The sequence below is a fragment of the Capsella rubella genome, unplaced genomic scaffold, assembly GCF_000375325.1.
Source record: "Capsella rubella cultivar Monte Gargano unplaced genomic scaffold, Caprub1_0 scaffold_2, whole genome shotgun sequence".
Taxonomy (NCBI): domain Eukaryota; kingdom Viridiplantae; phylum Streptophyta; class Magnoliopsida; order Brassicales; family Brassicaceae; genus Capsella; species Capsella rubella.
Genome location: NW_006238922.1, coordinates 5,685,541 through 5,702,532, shown reverse-complemented (window position 1 = coordinate 5,702,532; position 16,992 = coordinate 5,685,541). Strand labels below are relative to the sequence as shown.

At 37.5% G+C, this 16,992-nt stretch overlaps 1 protein-coding gene across 2 annotated transcripts; it reads right to left on the bottom strand.

Annotated features, from left to right (window-relative positions):
* Positions 1-13,514: 13,514 nt before the first annotated feature.
* On the bottom strand, positions 13,515-16,640 carry LOC17894205 (RNA polymerase sigma factor sigA). 2 transcript variants are annotated; one of them, XM_006302081.2, is made up of 10 exons: positions 16,458-16,640; positions 15,285-16,078; positions 15,003-15,201; positions 14,823-14,915; positions 14,580-14,708; positions 14,446-14,499; positions 14,271-14,348; positions 14,116-14,178; positions 13,895-14,007; positions 13,515-13,810 (listed from the first exon to the last, which is right to left on the bottom strand). In XM_006302081.2, exons 2-10 carry the CDS (start codon positions 16,013-16,015, stop codon positions 13,702-13,704), a joined length of 1,569 nt encoding a protein of 522 aa, XP_006302143.2. In that variant the 5' UTR covers positions 16,016-16,078; positions 16,458-16,640; the 3' UTR covers positions 13,515-13,701. The 2 variants fall into 2 exon arrangements, with proteins under 2 accessions (XP_006302143.2, XP_023643467.1); XM_023787699.1 differs by lacking the exon at positions 16,458-16,640 and adding an exon at positions 16,230-16,368.
* Positions 16,641-16,992: the final 352 nt, after the last annotated feature.

Below are 16,992 nucleotides of genomic sequence, written 5' to 3'. Positions count from 1 at the left end.
AGGGGGAGGGTTTAAGTCAATCAAACTTCCCTAAAGGCAAGAAAATCGAACATGAAAAAAGTCCGATCGGGCTTGCATTGAACCCGATCGGGTCAACGTCAGACCCGATCCAGCTCGAGATGATATAGAACAACAAGACCCTCAAAAAGCTGATCAAGATCCTAAAAAGAAATGATTTATCCCGCCTCCATATAAGCCTCGATTACAATTTCCGAGCAGATTTAAGAAAGAGATAACTGCAAAGTATAAGGCTCAATTTGACAAGCAGATCAAGGATATCAAGCTGAAGATGCCCTTGATAGATGCTTTTGCCCTCATACCTACTTATCAAAAATTCCTGAAGGATACAATTATGGAAAGATTAAAGGAAGTTCAAGGAGCAGTGGTGTTAATCCTTGAGTGCAGTGCTATCATTCATAAGAAGGTAATTCCCGAAAAGCTTAAGGATCCAGGATCCTTCATGCTCCCTTACTCTTTAGGACCGCTTTATTTTGTTAGATGTCTTTGTGATCTGGGAGCTTCAGTCAAACTTATGCCACTCCCAGTAGCCAAAAAACTAGGGTTTAATAGATACAAGACTTGCAATATATCGCTCATCCTCGCAGATAGATCTCCAAGTCAGAATCGGATCAGTTGAAGTACCTACTGATTTTGTAGTCCTCGAGATGGACGAGGAACCTAAGGACCCACTAATACTAGGAAGGCCATTTTTGGCCACAGCTGGAGCTATGATAGATGTACGTAATGGAAAAATTAATATGAGTCTCGGGAAGGACTTGACAATAAACTTTGATATCAAGAACACAATGAAAAAACCAACCATCAACGGGCAATCCTTTGTAATATAAGAAACATATCAGCTAACCGATGAACTTTTGGAGGAGTTGATAGAGAAAGATCATTTAAAGACCGCCCTGACAAAGAATAACGCTGATGGGTTCTTGCATGAGGAAACTTCAGGTTACAGCGCTTGGTTAGATTCTTAGAAAGTAGTAGACCGAGCAGATCTCTTTGAGAAACTGAATGTATCAGGAGGCAGGGACAGAATGGTCTGCAATGTTAAGTCATCCGACCCATTGACGGAGTCTCCCACCCGACCGAGTGACAAGCTAACCGGATCAAGCCTGCTAAACCCGATCAGCGCAGTAAGCAACCCGATCGAGCCATGTTCAACCCGCTCGGATGACTGGTCCGAGCTAAAGGCATCAAAGGTGGAACTCAAACCGCTTCCTATCAGTCTCAGGTATGCGTTCCTAGGTGTTAACTCAACGTACTCTATTATTGGTAATGCTAGACTGAATGACAACGAGCTAGAACTGCTGGTTAAGGAAATTAAGAAGTATATTAGAGCCATAGGCTATTCCTTAGATGACATTAAGGGAAATCTCGCCTAGTTTATGCATGCTTATGATCAATTTGGAGAACGAATCATACACTAGCATAGAACCACAAAAGAGGTTGAACCCTAACCTAAAGGAGGTAATAACGAAAGAAATTCTGAATTGCTTGATGCTAGGGTTATTTATCCTATCTCTGATAGCACTTGGGTGTCCCTAGTCCATTGCTTTCCTAAGAAAGGTGGAATTACAGTCATTAAGAATGATAAGGATGAATTGATTCCCACTAGAAACAATAACCGGACATAGGATGTGTATAGATTACATGAAATTAACTGATGCTTCTAGGAAAGACCATTTCCCCCTGCCATTTATTGATCAAATGTTAGAAAAGCTTGCAAATCACCCCTATTACTGTTTCCTTGATGGGTATAGTGGATTCTAACAGATCCCTATCCACCCAAATGATCAGGAAATAACAACCTTTATTTGTCTCTTTGGCACTTTTGCCTATAGACGCATGCCCTTTGGCTTGTGTAATGCGCATGTAACTTTTCAGAGGTGTATGACCTCTATATTTTTGGATCTAATAGAGGAGACAGTTGAGGTATTCATGGATCATTTTTCCGTGTATAGCTCTTCTTTCTCCTTGTGTTTGTTAAATCTCTACAAGGTTTTAGCAAGGTGCGAAGAAACAAACTTGGTTCTCAACTGGGTGAAATGCCATTTTATGGTCAACGAGGGAATTGTATTGGGACACAATATATCTGAAAGAGGAGGTGAAGGCCAAGATTGAGGTTATGGTTCAGTTTCAGCCTCCAAAGACAGTAAATGACATAAGAAGCTTTCTAGGACACGCATGGTTCTATAGAAGATCCATCAAGGACTTCTCGAAGATTAAGACCCCTCACAAAGCTCCTTTTCAAGGAACAAGAGTTCATTTTTGATGATGAATGTCTAAAGACTTTTGAGGAGTTAAAGAAAGCGTTGATATCCGCCCCAATAGTCCAAGCTCCAAACTGGGATCAGCCTTTCGAGATCATATGTGATGCCTCAGACTATGCGGTAGGTACTGTTCTAGGGCAGCATATTGATAAAAAGGTGCACGTCATTTACTATGCTAGTAAGACGTTGGATGAAACTCAAACAAGGTATGCAACAACTGAGAAGGAATTCTTAGCAATGGTTTTCGCTTTCAAAAAGTTCATAAGCTATCTCGTCGGGTCAAAAGTTACGATCTTCACTAACTACGCCGCGTTGAGACATCTATTCCAAGAAGGGTACCAAGCCAATGCTTTTAAGATGGATTCTCTTGCTCCAGGAGTTTGATATGGAGATAGTTGAGAATAAGGGAAGAGAAAATGGGGTAGCTGACCACTTGTCTAAGATCAGGATTGAAGACGTTATCCCTATTCATGATTCTATGCCCAAGGAAAGCTTTTAAGAATCAAATTAGGGAGAGAAACAGCTGACACGGTCTCGTCAGAATTGGAGCTTCAGTGCAGTTTGATCGGATCAGAGAACCTCCCATGGTATGCAGACATTGTTAACTATAAAGTATGCGGTGAAATTCCAAAAGACATAGACCCCTATAGAAAGAAGAAATTCCTAAGAGAGTTTAATCATTACTTTTGGGATGAACCCTATCTACACAAAAGAGGATCGGATTGCTTGTTTAGAAGATATATAGCTGAAGAGGAGGTGCAAGGAGTGCATGAGCACTGTCATGTATCCACCTATGGAGGTCACTTTGCCACCTTTAAAATAGCTCAGAAGGTGCTACAAGTAGAACTATGGTGGCCCAAACTATTTAAAGACATTCATGAGTTCATCACCAAGTGCGACGCTTGCCAAAGAATGGGAAACATCGAAAGACAGAATGAGATGCCTCTGAACCCAATCCTAGAAATTTGAAATTCTTGATGTCTAAGGGATAGACTTCATGGGCCCTTTCAACCCACCTTCCAACGGAAATGTACATATCTTGATGGCAGTGGATTACGTCTCAAAATGGGTAGAGGCCCTCGCTTGTCTAACTAACGACCACAAGGTAGTCATCAAGATGTTCAAGAGTATAATCTTTCCCAGGTATGGTGTTCCTAGAGTAGTGATCAGCGATGGGGGAACCCATTTCGTCAACAAAGTTTTTGAAGGGATGCTAAAGAAATATAGGGTGAATCATAAGGTGTCTACAATCTATCATCCCCAAACTAGTGGCCAAGTCAAAGTTTCCAACAAGCAGATAAAGAACATCTAATCCTGAATTATTGGAATTTCTTGAAGAGATTGGTCTACGAAGCTTGATGAGACTCTTTCGGGGTACAGGACAGCTTACAAAACACAAATAGGACGTACCCCATTCCAGTTGGTGTATGGTAAAGCTTGCCACCTCCTTGTGGAATTTGAATACAAAGCATTATGGGCAACAAAAATTCTCAACCTATACATCGATTCAGCCCAGGAAAAGAGAAGCCTTGATCTGCATGAGCTAGAGGAAATCAGGCTTTCCATGAAAAAAAGATAATGAAGAAGGAGCTCATGGTTAGTGATCAAGCCTTAGTGTTTAATTCCAGGTTGAAACTCTTTCCTGGAAAACTAAAGTCAAGATGGTCTGGACCGTTTGAAGTAAATGTAGTTAGGCCCTATGGTGCAATCACCCTATTGGATAAGGAAGGTTTTAATTTCACAGTAAATGGCCATAGAGTTAAGAAGTATTTGGCAAATCAAGAAACTGCTGAGAGGATCTCGCTCTCTCTTTGTGATTCACCAGAAACTTAAGAACTAATAAGTCAAGCTTAGTGACTATAAACAAGCTCACTTGGGAGGAAATCCTAAAGGTATCCCTATATATACTACTTTAGCTTTCATTCTCTGTATTTTGTTTACTTGTTCATGTTTCAGGAGTCTGTTCAGAACAAAGAGAGAACCAGGCGCTGACACGAGCACCTCACCTGATCGCACACCCAATCGGGTTGGACCATCGGAGCCAATCGTGTCTACCTATCATCTCGCCGTTGACACCGAGAACATTCAGGAGAACGTAGCTGAGAAGCTTGACGTCCTCAGCTCATGGTTCGGTCCACCAAGGAGGTAACTCCATCACCTTCACCTTTGTAAATACCACTTTGCATTTGTTTGTTTCATTTAGATCCCAAGTTTTCTTTCAGATATTTTTTACACAAGGGACTGTGTAATTTAAGTTTGGGGGATGGTTTGGGATAGCATTTGATATGTGTTCTGTTTTCTTATTCTGAATTTTAGCATCTAGTCTTCCATTCATCTATGTGCATAAAAAACCCCTAAAATTTTGAAAAAGTTTCAGAAAAATCTTTAAATAACAGAGTGATCATATAGTTGCATTTGCATATTAGTCTTGCTTTAGGATGTTCCATTTAGGATCATTGCATTTCCATTGGAGATTAGGATGATTATAACCAAAGAACTTGCCCTCGTCCATAGTTTTTTAATGCAATTGTATGAGTTTGAATTGAGACTGCACCATTATTTGATCGCATGACTTGAATTCTAGTCTAAACTGAAGCTTGCTTTGCTTTGATGCCATTCTATATTTATTAGAACCTTAATTTGAATTGAAAATTATCTGGTTGTGATTTGTTTGAAACTCATGGATACCTTATATACATACTTGGATCTTCTTTCCCTCTTTTTACGACCCTTTGTTGATCCAAGTAGCTGGTCATAACCTTGACCAGATAACCACACCCTAAAAACCTTAACCTTTCTTTCAAGCCTTGTATTAATTCTGAGTAGAAGACCTGTTTTATGGATTGAGCTTTAAGAGAATGTATTAGGTTTGAGCCGACATGAATATGATCTTGTGTAGTTCTGATTTGCATTTTTTGGATAAGATAGGACTCTGATGGATTCTACTTGGGTTTGGAATTTGTGGGGATGGTGAAAAGGAAAAAAAAGAAAAAAAAAAGAAAGGAATGAGTTGAGTCTTTAGGAGAGTAAAAGTTTTAGAAAATTTCAAAGTTCTAGTGAAACATGTGTGGGGAATGCAAATTATAGAAAGATAGTTCTGGATTTTAAAGGAAAGAAAGAAAAATATGAGAATAGCAAAAAGCTTTGATGTCTTAAGTATTAAAAAGAAACAGAACCATAGTGTTTATTAAGAAAACCAACTATCCACTAGTTTATCATAAGGAACTCTCCTAAGGCTTGGAACAAAAAGGAAAATTGGGATAAAAAGAGTTAAAGGTTAGAATAGGACCATATGGGTTTATACATTTAGGATATCACTTGGGCCTTTGGGTAATCGAGATGTTATTTCTGTATGCATTTGTTGGTCATTACCTTTAGCATTCTCCCAAAAGCTCAATCTTGTTCATTGAGAGATCCCTATACTGAAACGTTTAAATCCTCTCTAAAGGAGACCCTCTTTGTCTCTTGAACCTTTTCATACCTAGCCAAATGAGTTTGTATTCACTTCACATCCAGATTCATGGTTACTGCTTAAAGAATGGTAAAAGGAATGGTTGATTTGAATGCTTGCCTAGGTTCCATGATTGATGACATTTTGTGTTGAGAAGAGCATGGCTAAAGTTTTGAGAGTATTTTTCATATGATTTGCATTCTAGAACTATAGACAAGGACATTGATTTTAACCACTTTAGCAGCAAGTATTGGTTCTGAATCCCACCTTCAAACCTCTCTTCCTACTTTGAATTTTCTTGAGGCCAAGCTAAGAATAACTTTGGGAGAGGTTAAAACTTTATATTTTTACATTCTTAAGCATACATTTTGTGCATAGTTTGCATAGTTTCAGTCATATTTCTTAGGAGTTCTAGTCTTTTTTCCTTCATATTGCACATTTAGGAGTTTTAGCATAGGCATTTGCATAGTTGTGCATTTTGGAGTTAAAACAGGTACATGATGGACACTTCTGAGCATTCAAGGATATGGACCCGATCGAGTGTACCGGACCCGACCAAGGTGGACATGACCGAGTGATCGGATCGGGAAAGAGAAGCAGACTCACGGCTAAGGCATTGGACTCGACAGAGCTTGGAGAGGACCTTAACGAGCTCAACTTGCACCTGATCAAGTTTTAGGGTTTTCAGAACCCACTATAAATAAGGACCATGGGTCATTAAGAACAAAAATCGAGTTTCGACTCGAATGAAGATCTTGAGTTGGTTTTTAGCTTCCGAGGTCTTCATCAAAGTTGGAAATTGAGTTCGCTTTCTATTGCTAGTGATTTGAAGGCAATCTGAGATGTGTTTCAAGTGTTATAATTGTTTAGTAAAGGTATAACACCCAGAACATCTCACCCGACCAAATGAAGCTGCCCTGACCAAGGTACTACTTGACCCGATCGGATGAGAGTAAAGGACCAGATTTGCAACTAAGGCACTGGAAACGACCAAACTGGACTACAACCCAACCGAGCCCAAACTGAACTCGATCGAGTGGAGGTAAACCGCCTTAGTTATTTGTCTTTTTGTGTTTTAGGATTTTATGTATTCCCTATAAATACCAACCTTAGGTTATTGACCAAAGGGTGTGGTTCTTTCTCCCCAGGTTTATCTTGGTAGCCACCAAACTTTTAGCTTTTTGTAGTTTAGATTTCTTCTGATATTTGAATTTTTGCACTTGCTTCTTTATACAATCTTGTTCCTTAGATCTTTATCTTTCTAGTAATGCAAGATTTAAAGTTTTCTGGGTGTGTGTTCTTGAGCATGAACTTCAGATCTGAGTAGTTTCTTACGGCTTCGAGGATGGGATAGATTTAGGTGGAGAATCTTAGCTAGCTAGGTTGCCCAAGTGTAGAAATGCTTAGTTTCCCTTCTCAGTTAGTGATCTTAATGTTCATTTCTTTCTGATCAACTGGAATTAGACCCTAGGCATTTCTCGCCCGAAAAGGTGTTCAATGAAATGTTTGATCAACTAATACCACGAATAAGCTGTCTAAGAGATATTTTGACATGATTAAGCTGGTTTCTAATGCCTATCTATTGCATGTTTCAAAAGAGGGATATGAGATTATGAAGTGTAATGGGTTTGATAATCTTTGCCTTGGGATTGAATTGATTAGGTTTAGAAGCTTAATGTTGAGGTAATAACTTTATTAAGTTTGTTAAGGCACTCTTGTAAACTAAGAGACTCTATTGAAGTCAATAACTCCCATCCTTGAGACCATTCTATCTTTTCTTTACTGTTAATTTATGCATGCTTAGCTTATCTTCTATATTTTTGCTTATGCTTTTAGTTTCTTAATACTGCTTGCGTCAGTATCATCTTGTTAGGACTGTTAGCATAAACCCCTTATCAAACTTGGCTTAACTTGCTCTGTCTTGATTGCATCTTGTCTGTTTGCATAACACCTGATTGGATCGATTAAACCCTTTGTACTACATTGCACTAAGGTAATTCAACTATAAAGGACGTAAAAATCCTACTTTCAATTTGGCCTCGCTGCTAGTTGGGTGATTATGTGTTCCATTTAAGATTTCAAGACTTGCAAGATTAAGTTCTTCTTCACTTTTCTTTGATAACTCCTTGTTTGCTTGCTATTAGCAATCTAAGAATAGTGGGGACTTCATCACCTCTCTATGGCCCTCACCAACGCATAAGGAGTATGCAAAGTCAAGCTCAATGACTTTAAACAAGCTGACTTGGGAGGAAGTCCCAAAGGTATCCTTGTACATAATGCTTTAGTTTTCATTTATTATGTTTGGGTTGTTTGTTTTTGTTTCAGGAACTTGTTTTGGTTAAAAAAAAGCAGAGCACAGGGAGCAGATACATGCAGCGCGAACGGGTTTGTTACCATGACCCGATTGGGCCAGTGGAATTGACCCCGGCGGAAGCACCGGTAGCCCAATCCAGGTAACTCCATCACTTTTCTTTGTACATACCAGTTCGCATTTAGTTTTTTGTTTGTTGCTAACTAATTCCTAAATCTCTCTTCAGATTTTTATGACACAAGGGACTGTGTAATTTAAGTTTGGGGGAGGGTTTGGGATGACATTTTATGATGTGTTTTGTTTACTTGCTTCGAATTTTTAGAATGTAGTTTTGCATTCATCTATGTGCATAAAAAACCCTAAAAATTTGAAAGAAATTCGAAAAGATTTTTTTTTAAAAAAAAGTGATCATATAGTTGCATTTTGCATATTAGTCTTATTTTAGGATGTTGCATTTAGGATCATTGCATTTGCATAGGAGACTAGGATGATTATAACCAAAGCACTTGCTGTTTCATTAGATTTAGAATTAATGCAATTGTATGAACTTGAGTTGAGAGTGCATCATTCTTTGATCGCATGATTTTAATTCTAGTGATCTATCAATTGAGTTCGCTTTCCATTGCCGGTGATTTGAAGCCAATTCGAGATGCGGTTCAAGAGTTATCACTGTTTTAGTAAAGGTATATACATCTAGATCAAAGACTGGACGCATAGAATATCTCACCCGACCAAATAAAGCTGACCCAACCAAGGCACTATATGACCCGATCGGATGAGCGTGAAGGACAAGATTTGCAACTAAGGCACTGGAAACGACCGAACTGGACTACAACCCGACCGAGCCCAAACTGAACCCGATCAAGTGGAGTTAAACCGCCTTAGTATTTTGTTTTTTTTTGTGTTTTAGGGTTTTATGTATTCCCTATGAATACCAACCTTAGGTTATTAACCAAAGGATGTGGTTCTTTCTCCCCAGGTTTATCATGGTAGCCACCAAACTTTTAGCATTTTGTAGTTTAGATTTCTTCCGATTTGTTGGGTTTTTGCACTTTTTTCTTTATACAATCTTGTTCCTCATATCTGTTCTTCCTAGTAATGCAAGATTTATAGTTTTCTGGGTTTGTGTTCTTGAGCATGAACTCCAGATCTGAGTAATTTCTTAGGATTTTGAGGATGGAATAGATTTAGGTGGAGAATTTTAGCTAGCTAGGTTGCCCAAGTGTAGAAATGCTTAGTTTCTAGTGATCTTAATGCTGATTTCTTTCTGATCAACTAGAAACATAACCTAGGTATTTCCTGCTCGAAAGGTGTTTGATGAAATGCCTGATCAACTAATGCCAAAGATTCATTCTCTTAGCCTTAGGGATAAGTTGTCTAGGAGATGTATTGACATGATTAAGTTGATTCTTACTGCCTATTCATTGCATGTTTCATCAGAGGGATCTGAGATTAGGAAGTGTAATGGGTTTGATAATCTTTGCCAAGGGACTGCACTGATTAGGTTTAGAAGCTTAATGTTGAGGGAATAACTTTATTAAGTTTTGTTAAGGCACTATAGTAAACTAAGAGACTCCATTGAAGTTAATAACTCCCATCCTTGAGACCCTTCTATCTTTTCATTGTTTATTTGCTTGTTTGTGCTTCTGCTAATTTATGCATGCTTAGCTTATCTTCTGTAGTTTTGTTTCTGCTTTTAGTTTCTTGTTAGGACTGTTAGTATAAACCCCTTATCAGACTTGGCTTAACTTGCTTTGTCTTTATTGCATCTTGTATGTTTGCACAACACCCGATTGGATCGATTAAATCCTTTGTATTTCATTGCACTAGGGTATTTGAACTCTAAAGGACGTAAATATCCTACTTTCAGTTATTTGTTACATTTTACTAGTGGCGTCTATCAAGTTCTTCACGTATACCTTTTGGAGGGGCAAGAAAAAGAGGATATCTTGAGGTTTGAATATGTGTATCCTAATCTCGTTCTCTTAATTCTTTCAAATTGATTTTTTTTTCATTTCTTTTTTTTTTGTCAACTTCAATCGATTTTTTTTTTCTTTTCATTTCGTATTATTGCTATCTATGATTTTGAGAGGATTTTCTAAGGTTTACTCCATTATACTGTACAATTTGAAATATTCATTGCATCAAATTATTTTGAAAGACTCCTATTACATCAAAATAAATCATACGAAGATGTGGTGAATCTAGACCTTGTAAATTTGTTTTTGCCGAAGGCTATAAAAACTATTAAAAATCATTGTAAAGTTTTTACGTCTAAGTTTTATAAGGTTTTATAGAACGTTTAAAAAACTTTGTAAAGTTTTTTAAAAACATTAACTTTTAAAAAGTTGTTTAAAGAACCTTTGTCTGAGGTTTAATCCAATGATTTACCATTTTAAAATTTAAACCAGAGTGTTTAATTTCAACATGCTATATCCTTATAAATCCTTAAATCTCTCGGATAAAACCATTTTAAACCCTTGTATATCATTTTAAAAGCTTTTAAAAAACATTGTAAACCTTTTAAATAAATTTGTTAATCATTTTCATCTGGGGAGGTACGTGTTGTACCTTATTAAACCTTTAAAAAACATTGAAAACTTTCTAAAATCCCTAATAAATCCATTCTTCATAAAAGCCTTTAGAGAATCCCTAAAAATTCATAGTGTGATACATAGATAATTTTCATAACCATAGAAAAGTAAGTTTCCAGACTTCAAATATCAAATAGCGATAAAAGGTGTTGGAAGGTGATAAGTCAATGGTTATTTTTCTGATACATGCACCTCATTTTGTGCCTACAAAAAAGATTCAAGTTCTTTGAGTCATACCAATAATAACCAAGTTTTAAAGCGAAAAGGTTAAACATAGATGACATTAACATTAACCTTTATTGCCTTAAAGAGTTCTACAGCGAGGTATTTCACTTCTGGATTAGAACGAAGCAATTTGTCAGGATGAAGAAAAAAGTATGCCTTTTTCAGTGATGATTTGATTCCTTCTTTGTGACTCACATCAGTGAAAAAGAGTTTTTTCCATTTATTCCCTGGCTAAAGAATTTGATGTCAAATATGATTTAGAAAACATTAGAATTGTAATGCAAACTTCCAAAATTATTAGAACTGAAACATATAACATCAAAACTTACTTCTTCCAGTGTCGAAAGCATTACTACTATATCTTTACTTCTTGCCCATGTTTTGACTTTCAAGTCGATTCGTTCCATTTCTTCTATACCTAGTTCTTTCACTTGAGTTAAAGGAGTTTGAACTGATACAAACAAAACACAAATAGAAGATGTAATTTCTCGAGGCAAATCATCTGTAAACAAATAAATCATAAGAAGCTTTCTTTTACAATTCATCATGCAATGGGAATATGAATACACACATGTTTTGGTTCTGCTTTTTGTTTATGTTTTGCTTTTCATGCTTCTTCTTGTTCTTTTCGTTCTCATTAGGTTCATGTTCTTGTTGTTTTTCATTCTCAGTTGGTTCTTCATCACTCTCTGATAAAATTATATAGGGCACTTTATCTTCAGTATATCCATCTTCTTTTTCTTCTTTTACATCGACATATAAACATATAATATGAGAATCTTTATAGACCAAAACACTTATTCAAAATTAATTCTTTTCAACTTACAAATCCAGTAGTAAATGTCGGTTTTACGTCTTCCTCCATAGGACTAGCAGATGTTGGGTTTTCCTTGTTTTCAGTAGGACTAGTAGATGCAGGTTTTACACCTTCCTCCATAGGATTGCCATATGCTGGGTTTTCCTTGTTTTCAGTAGGTCTAGTAGATGCCACTTTTACACCTTCCTCCATAGGACTGGCAAATGCTTGTCTTTCCTCTACTTCCATATGACTAGCAAATATTGGTCTTTCCTCTTCTTCCATAAGATTGGCCGATGCTGGTCTTTCCTTATCTTTAACAGGACTGGCTGTTCCTTGTCTTTCCTCCTCATCAATAGAATGCTGGTCTTTCCTATTCTTCAATAGGTCTGGCTGATCTTGACTGGTAGATGCTGGTGTGTAACACCCCGACCGTCATCTCTTAATGGGCCTCATGTACTCTCAATAGGCCCATGAGCCCATCAATATCCGACAGTCGGTTTGCTATGTCCGGGAGGCTTAAAGTCTTGTTTACCAACCCTACAAATCACTACATGATCTTTCCCTGTGTTTTGGCCTTACTCACACAGTTCCGACAACCACCTCCCGGAAGGTCACCCATCATTTGACTATTCCAGCATAAGCACGCTTAACTGTGGAATTCTCTCTGGACCCTTGACCGAAAAGCTAAGTGCACTTTCATGACATAGGTATCCAAATCAATTCATTTTAGCCTCTCCACAAACTGGGGTCTCATGGTTGCGCACAACGATCGTCACCCCCTAACAGTGTGAGCCCACCACTCCACACTTGTTTGGGTTTGGCTCTGATACCACTTGTAACGCCCCGACCGTTACCTCTCCAGTGAGCCCCACGTTCACCACCAGCCCATGGGCCCACCTCTCTTAAGGGGCCTCACATCCTCTCATTAGACCCATGAGCCCATCAATATCCGACGGTCGGTTTGCTACGTCTGGGATGCTTAATGACTTGTTTACCAACCCTACAAATCACCACATGATCTTTCCCTGTGCTTTGGCCTCACTCACACAGTTCCGTCAACCACTTTCCGGAAGGTCACCCATCTTTTGACTACTCCAGCATAAGCACACTTAATTACAGAGTTCTTTCAGGACCCTTGACCGAAAAGATAAGTGCATTTTGGTGACATAAGTGACGAAATCAATTCATTTAAACCTCTATGCGAACTGGGGTCTCACAAAGGGCATTATCGTAACTGCATTGGTTCTCATTTTCTTCTATTAGACAGAGATTGTATTACACACTGTGACAACCGATTATTTTTCCAATATTGAATAGTATTATGACTATTTTTCTAATTATCTTTTCAAAACGTACTAAATTGCCAAATATCCCACAAAAAATCATACAAAAAATTAGGTTGAATAAAAACTAGTCAATTTTGAACCGTAACACAAATTACCATACAAATCAGATGAACATAACATCAACTACGTTTCTTGTAAGTATATATCCACTAAAACACACCATATAAATAAAATAGTATTTCTTTTAAACATAAGGCAGGGGTATTATTTAGAATTTTGTGCAAATAAACACTCCAAGTTGCCAATTTTGTAGTTTTACCCTCCAAATCCGAAAAATGCATGTTAATCATGCAAAGTCAAAATAAATACGCAACACAATTTAGTTAAGGCAAAGACATCACATATTTCCGGAGTTCCAAGGCTTTAGTCTTTAGATTCGAGAGTCTTTGTAAAACATTTGTGACCCCAACCCCAACATCAAATCCTAAGAGGGATGAGATTTTACCGGAGAAGTTGTTTTAAAGTAAAATCAAGCGGGTCAATAAGGACCCATTGAATAAATAGCGTGAGGTAGATGAAGAAGTTACGTGAAGCCATATTACATCAATGTCTCTTGTTTATCAACTCAGTTTACAAAAGAAGCAAGGAAGATAAAAAGAAAGAGTGTACTCTTCCCTCTTTTTGTCCTGTATATATACACATTCACAACCACTCTCTATGGCTCTGATGTAATCAAAATGTACAAAAACAAAATCAGTTCTTGAGGATCATTGCCTCCATTTTTCTCTTCCTCGCTGCATGTTTTAGTTTCTCCAATGCCACAAGTCCTACCTGTCTCACCCTCTCTCTCGATAATCCTATCCTGCAATTTGTCAAGAGACAGTTTAAAGATCAGTCTTGATAACGTTTTTGCATAGGTCAAGAGACTTAAAGAGTGAATATATACCGTTTGCTTATGTCTTCCCATGTGAGACATTCTTTGTCAAGACCATAATATAATCGGATGATCTCCCTTTCCCGTTCTCCGAGTGTTGCAGTTATAAGCTTGCTAACTTCCTCCTGCGATTTTATCATCAACATGCTAAAATTTCAGTACTAATCAAGTATAGCAAGCAAGCTTCATTATAGAGAAATAAAATTGTAGCGCCAACTATTTCTTTATTTTACCTTGAGTGCTAACTCATCATACCCGTGCCACGGATTATTCTCCAAACGATTATCCGCAATGTACTGCAAATATTGAAAACAAACCAGAAAAATGTTAAACATGGAAGATACAGAACTGTGGGTTGGTTTAAGAGAAACTGAAATAAGAGACTCACACTGTGATGAGTTTCTCCAGGTAGACCGTTCAAAGAAGGAAATGCATCTCTGTCTAGAGAAAATATTTTGCTTACAGCCTGCATTTTGCAAGTGCAAGAGCATGAGCATGAATAATACCAAATCGACCATTTGAAAACGTCGAAAGGGACATGAACTAAAATTACTTTTCTTTACCTCTGTTGCATTTCTAACTTTCTTTTGCGACATGTTTAGAGACTCTGCAATCCTCTGCAAAGCAAAATTACTATAAGCATTCACAATGTAGGCAGGAGAAACAAGAATTATTCGAATTTTAATAATACACTTACATCAATGGAAGGTGTGATTCCTTTTTCTTGAAGTCTAAGCTTTGCATTACGGATTAGGCCAAGCCTTTCATGTAGGTGAGTAGGTAACCTCAAGGTTCTTGAGTTGTCCACTAATGCTCTTGAGACACCCTTTTCGAAATTTTGAAACAAAGAGTATCAGTATCACTAGTCAGTTTTTACACTTTTAACCATACTTGCAAGCACAAAACATCAAACCTTATGAGGTGAAGAGATTGATCTCACCTGTCGAATCCACCAATATACATAAGTTGATATTCTGAAACCCTTGGAAGAATCAAATTTCTCTATTCCACGCAAAAGTCCGATAAGACCACCCTTCATAGTAGAAAACAAAATCTCTTTCTTATAGAAATGTTCATGAAATGCTATAAGAAAGAGTTCACAAGATGAATTGGAAATTACCTGAACAAGATCAGACATTTCTGCTCCCAAATTATCGTAACGCTGAGCAATAGACATAACCAAACGCACATTGCTCATAGCCAACTTTTCTCTTGCTAGATGACATTCCATCAACCATGCCTGCAGCTCGGCCCGAGATATCTTCAAGGATATTGCAAGCTGTTCATCAGAAGGCTCACAGCCTAATCTATCCTTCAATCTAATATTTCACCAGACAATAATTTTAGTCTTACACTATTAATTACATTCACATCTTTATCTATGTTTATTATGTTACTTTACCTTGACTTATGATCATCAAGACGAAGACCGGATTTGATTTTCTTGGACAAACGCACCACTTCAGTGTGACTAAGCACATCTTCACTTATTACACCTTTCACATAACCTCCTCTCACACGGTTGTGTTGGAACAACTCTGAACTCATCACTGATCTGACTTGCTTCCCACTAGAAACATCTGAAACTGCTTTAGCACTAGTCATATTAGTTTTCTTCTTAGCACCAATTCTCCTTTGTCGAGCTGAAATCCCTGAACAGGTGATAACCGGAACCTTCTTCTTCCTGATAGTCCTCTTGCCCGAGGATTCACTTGACGCCGCTTTCTCAAACGAAAGATTCCAACTTTTCTCTAACATAGACTTCTGTAACAGTAAAAGTGCTTCAACAGAATGCCCAATTAGAACATCATCATCATAACCTCCCTCTTCAAATTCCTTATCAGTTACATTAGGTACCCATGGCTGCTCAGTAGAAGCAACAACATCTACACTCTCTGTCACCGCCTTGGCAGATTGTGTGTGACGATTCGATGAGGGAAAACTCGGACTATAGTTGGACGATGATGACGCCTTTTTCGCAGTTATCCCACTTTTCGTTGAAGCAATATGGTATTGTGATGAACAATGATCATTTACAGATAAAAACTTCTCAGTAACATCTGAGTGATAAAATGATGAACTCAACAGTCTTTTCCCTGTGTTGAGTCCTATAACAGCTGCAGTAGCCATCATATAACACTCTTTCCACTCAATTCATCAAACAAAGGAACACTTTGTACTCTTCAAGATTGTCTTCTGCTAACAAAATTTCAAAAAAATCAATACTTTAGATATCATAACAACAAACACAATCTTTCACAATTGCAGACTAGGATTGAGACCAATACAACTTGTGGGTATTGAAAATTACAAAATTTAATAACGTTATCCAGTAAAAGAATCGAACTTTATTCTAGTTGTGAAGCTCCAAGCCAATCATCACTACCCAAATTTGACTAATCAATCTAAACCCAATCACAGACAAGAGAGAAGATGAAGAATCATTCAAAATCAAAATTTGCATCTACGGATAGAGATTTCAAAGACAGACTCAGATTTGAGTTCGATCTATTGGAGAATTTAGATGTGAATCTCCTTTAAGAGCAAACCCAGTTCGGCAAAGTTAACAACGCACCTGAGAATATTGTCGAGACAAGAGTGTGTGTGGCACAGACGAAGCGAGAATGTGTTTGTGTTGTGTCTTTTTGTTTTTTATGTCTTTGGTTCTGTTTCTTAGTTTTAATTTTATCCAAGAGTTCTTCTTCTTGGTGGCCTAATTCAAACCACCACCATGCAGAAATCAGAAGAGATAAATATAAAATAGTTTTAACAATTGGAGACGCTTAGACTATAGTCAAAAAAATATAATATGATAATTTAAGAGAGGATATATAAAAAAAGAGATATGGAAAGAAGAGATGGGATTGGTGGAAGCAGATACTGGCTCCATGTTTTTGTGGTACTCAGATTACTTCTCTTGTTTCGCTTTCGCGGCCTTCTCTCTCCCGTTTACATTTTTGTTTATATAATATTAATTATTTTATGAGATTTTATTAGAGAAATGCCGCGAATAACACTAAACCAAGTATTATGGACAATTAGGTTTTGAACAGTAGGACAAATATGATATATTTTGGTAAAAATTATATACGATCGATGATAATTATTAA